General features: G+C 36.7%; 1 protein-coding gene across 1 annotated transcript; it reads right to left on the bottom strand.

Annotated features, from left to right (window-relative positions):
• Window positions 1-3839: 3839 nt before the first annotated feature.
• On the bottom strand, window positions 3840-4514 carry CLDN17 (claudin 17). The gene has a single exon (XM_044254988.1). It carries the CDS (start codon window positions 4512-4514, stop codon window positions 3840-3842), a length of 675 nt encoding a protein of 224 aa, XP_044110923.1.
• Between the last annotated feature and the right edge of the window lie 380 nt (window positions 4515-4894).

Raw genomic sequence — 4894 nt, 5'->3', positions numbered from 1 at the left:
GGCACCCCTATTTTATGATCTTAAGAATGAGGAAAATCTGATACTGACTGAAACATTTTTTTCTTTGCCCACAATCTCTTCAGAATTTAGGGTTTTCAGACTAAAATAACAAAACAAAAACAAAACACAAAGGCTATCCTTAAGTTTCTGAGTTCTGTTGTTTTCTCTCTTCCCTGTGGGAACAAAGCTCTTTATTATCTGAAGATCTCAAACTAGTATACTCATTTATATTGTTTTCTGATCATTCTTCAAATATTTATTGAGTATCTACTTAGTGCTATTGTTGAGTGTTCTATTTCTCAAGGTTAGCTCAAGTTTAGTTAACTTTGGCCAAATTATATCACTTAGTAAGTTTCCGTTCTCTTGGGTGTCTGCATAGCTAAGCATCTCCATTTCGCTTCTGTCAAGATCCCAGGGTCCTGGGATTGAGTCCCATGTCAGGATCTCTGCTCAGGGGGAGTCTGCTTCTCTCTCTGCCCCTTTCCCCAACTTGTGCTCTCTCTCCTTCCTTCTCTCTCTCTCTCTCTCTCTCTCTCTCTCTCTCTCAGAAATAGATAGATAAAATCCTAGAAAAAAGTTTCAGTTCTCTTAGCTACAGCAATTTTGTTTTTAATGATGTCTACAATTTCTACATTATATAATGGTTGTGAAGAGCAAGTGAACTAAACATATCAACTTTTTTTGAAAATCAAAAGTATTATTAATGTGCATTTAAGTAAAATTGTAACTTACAAAGGGTTACTCTTTTAAAACATTTTCAACCATGTCTGGATAGATAATATTGTATTTTCCCTCTTTCTCTGCTCTCCATTCCAGAAGGTAGCCAGCAAAACATTTCACTGGCTCAGTGAAATGTATAGCAAAGCTGAAGTCAAAATAGCCTAGAAGAGTTTTAGTCTTTATGTGTTTTTGCTTCTGAAAGCTTAATCCTCTATGAAACAATAAAATTTTTGACAATGGAAGAAAAGGAGGTTTGTGGAGGTGATATTTTAAAAAAACATAAGAGAAGAAAAATTTTCTTTCATGACTGTTTGTAGATAGCTGATCAGCAAGTCAACAGGTCAAGTTTTTGCCATGAATCTAGGAAATGGCATAGATCATCTTGATACTGGTTGCATTGGTAGTTTTTAAAATTCCCCTAGCAACTCTAATATGCAGCCAAGTTGAAATCTACTGATCTAAGCAGCCAACTGGAGACTATCAAAAAAGATTGTCCAGCATGATAAAGAATTGACAGAGCTAAGAAGACTAAAGGCATCATGTGAGCAGGTACAATAGACATCTTCTCAGTGACCTGTATGGACTGACTTGCATGAATCATCATGGACTGATCCCATTAGCCCATGACCCCAAGGACTGCTTAGCCCTACACAAGACCCTAAGAAATGTGTAATATATGGGAAAATACGGAAGAGGTTGAATTTATGTTAAATTTTAGAAAATAAAGATGAATTTCTTGCACATCTGAGTTTGTGGTATGAGACTTACATTCATAATATGTCTTGAAATTCCTTGAAAATTATTGAAATTTCTTGGTGGTATAATAAGGAAAATATTGCAGCAGAGTGAGCAAAATAGAAATCATTCTTCCAGGGGCGCCTGGGTGGCTCAGTGGGTTAAGCCGCTGCCTTCGGCTCAGGTCATGGTCTCGAGGTCCTGGGATCGAGTCCCGTATCAGGCTCTCTGCTCAGCGGGGAGCCTGCTTCCCTCTCTCTCTCTCTCTCTCTGCCTGCCTCTCTGTCTACTTGTGATCTCTGTCTGTCAAATAAACAAATAAAAAAAAAATCTTTAAAAAAAAAAGAAATCATTCTTCCAGAAGTACACTTTGATTAATGAAAGAGCAAATAAAAGAATTCTCTGTTCCTGAAATTTAACCTAAATTCAGTGGCTAATGTTATCTTGTGATTTTACCCCCATTACACCTTTTTACTCTTTGATCCTCTTGCTAGCAGGATAACATGCCTCATTTACTCTCTGGAGCCTATCATGTGAGGTAAGTTACTTCTAGTTTGCCAAAAGGTAAGATTTTAAAAAAAAAAAGATAAATAAGCCTATATCTTGCATGTCTTGATTTTGTACTTATTTGTCTGTATATATGATAAATGACTCCTTTTCAATGCATCCAAAATTTAGGATTTTCTGAATGAACTCTAAAAAAGAAAACAATCTTAGGGGAAAAAGGTCTGTCTAAATTATTATTTTTCTTTTTTATTGATATTATTTGAAGATGTTTACATTTGTGTGGCTTTATCATGACCTATTACTGATTTTTTAAGCATAGATTTATATTACCAAAGATTTGACTTACTGAAGTCTTGCTGGTGGTTAACAGAATGGAGTGAGGGTTTGACCTTCACATCTGGACTTAAGTTATCTCTGATTTAATGTTTCAGGGTTATTAGATGATCTTTGAGAATAGAAATTCATCCTGAAAATGACCCCACAGTGAAATATATCAACATAATTGAAAACATGTATTTTATTATTTTATTATAGTAAGGTTGGACATTAATAAATATTTGGTGAACAAATTTAATCTTTTCATTGCAAATAGGTACTGTAAATTACATACAGTTTTATTATAAAAGAAACACAATATTTGAAGAGTTAGAATTGCAAATATAAACATTGATTGGTTCATAAGATATTGGAAATATTCAGCACACTCATAGGAGTGCTTTTGTTCCACAAACCCTCATATTCCCAGCTTCCTCCCCCCCCCCACACACTTATAATAACCCTGATACTGGCACTTTAAGTATGGCATGTTAAATGAATGGGAAGTAAAGAATTGAGGAAATAGTACACATAATTCAAGCAAAACAAGATGTCTTAGCCATACTTATTTATTTATTTCAGAATAAAATGGAGTTACTTATTTTAGCCTGACTAATCACCTGAATCATTATCTTAATTCTTCATTTTGCTTTGCATGTGTAGACCTCAACAATGACTAAAGAATAAAACAAAGAACAGAAACCATTCCCTTCAACACCCAAACCTCAATTCCCTAATTAGGACCATATTTCCTCTTGATGAGAGTTGAGTGTTTATAGCATTATATTGATGTGCCTTATCAAAATAGATAGATGGCTTCTGTTTGTTGTAGGTGTAAATGATAACTTATGAAACATATTACTTTTCATTTATCAATTATTTTCCTTTGAATATATAATTCCAGGGAAATTTAACTGTATAAATTAGGTGCTTTAAATAATCATCATCATAAATTACCTAGGAGAAATCAGTGCCCTTTTTTCCCCTGAAAGTGGTTCCATGCCAGTGCATTTGAGTTTTCAAAAGGAACACCAAATGTTTTTATTAGATGGGCATTTCTATATTTTGATAAGTTTAATTAAAAATCTTATTTGAGATCTATTATTTTTCAGAGTAATTGTTTAAAAAAGAAAATTGTTACTGTATTAGTATAAGAAATAATTTTGGAGAAAAAATAGGTTATGTTTTAGAATATGTTTTATTGTTACATGTTATCAATTGCAATAAAATTTGAATTTCATAACAGGTGATATATTATTGTCAAAAAACAGTAGTTACCATTATACTAAGGATGTGAATATACTTGATTTCTGACTACTCAAATTGGAATGGGAATTATGTGTGTACAAATGCATTTAATACACATGAGATCAGAATGCCCAAAGCAAGTTATTTCTATTCCTAACACAAGTGACAGAGTACAATCTATATATCCTTTATACTTTCATCTCAATTTAAATGCAGCCATAAAGCAAGTTCTCATGCCTGACGTACTTACAGTGTCTGGCAGGACTCTATAAAACACTTTGATTGTAATCCAGAGTTTGAACCAAAAGCAGGTATTAGACATAACTGGTGGAAGTCTTACTAAACATTGTCACGTTCCTTCGCTTCTCTGTGTGTGGCACACCATACCCAGGGGCTGGGTATCTGTACCTTTGCTTCTTTCTGTTGCAACAGCAGAACCCACAGAGCAGACCCCCTGCAATGAAAAGGATGGCGGTGCTGGCCCAGCCAAGGAAAAGGGCTGCTCCCAGCTCTCGTTTCTGACCCACGTGGATGGCTGGGTTGTAGAAATCCCTGATGATGATGTTGGCTGTCCAGCACACTGGAATCAGAACGAAGATGCCGGTCAGGATGAAGAGGATCCCCGAAGTCCCTAGAAGGTATGCTTTGGCCTTCTCGTTAGAGCCCGTGCACTGGACCTGCTTCATGCCACAGATGCCAAGGAGCAGAGCGACGAAGGAGAGAGCAACTGCCACACACATGAGGGCGCGTGCTGCTTCTAGGACAGGTGGGAGCGCCAACAAAGAACTATAGAATTTGCACTGCAACCGGACCTTGGCTTGTCGAATGCAGTTCATCCAAAGCCCTTCCCAGAGCCTTTCAAAAACAATAATGTTGCTGCCAATAAAAGCTGATACCCTCCACTGAGGCAGAAGTGTTGTGGCAAGAGTCCCAACTACGCCAAGGAACCCAAGAACCAGACCAGCAATCTGCAGTGGATAAAATGCCATCGCCTCTCCTCTGAAGACTGAGCCAATCTGGAAGGGTAGAAGCTGCTCGAAATCCTGAACTTGGATGAGGCCTCTGAGTCTACATCAATCTCTGAAGAGGTTCTCCACGGTTACTGCCCATAACGCTTTAGCTGAAATCAGCAACAGTGAGTGAACTTGGCCTGACTAGAAGTACCTGTTGTAAATGCATGCTGCCTTTCTACACAGACATTCATCTCTGTATGGATTATTTAGTAGTCATATATAATTGTTTCCCAGCCAATAAGAAGGTAGGCAGAGGTGTGTCAAGAAATACTGCATTCAACTTTGGTATTCCTCTTATTATTATTGTCTTAGCAGTGTTGTAATTAAGTGTCAGAGCTCCCATTGTAGATTGCTAA

Source organism: Neovison vison, chromosome 6, assembly GCF_020171115.1.
Source record: "Neovison vison isolate M4711 chromosome 6, ASM_NN_V1, whole genome shotgun sequence".
Taxonomy (NCBI): Eukaryota; Metazoa; Chordata; class Mammalia; order Carnivora; family Mustelidae; genus Neogale; species Neogale vison.
Note: the sequence above shows the minus strand (reverse complement) of the source record. Positions and strands in the feature narration are given on the sequence as shown.

Bases quoted from the DNA above. Each gene is read 5' to 3' on its own strand.
- CLDN17 (XM_044254988.1), bottom strand. From the start codon at position 4,514: ATGGCATTTTATCCACTGCAGATTGCTGGTCTGGTTCTTGGGTTCCTT.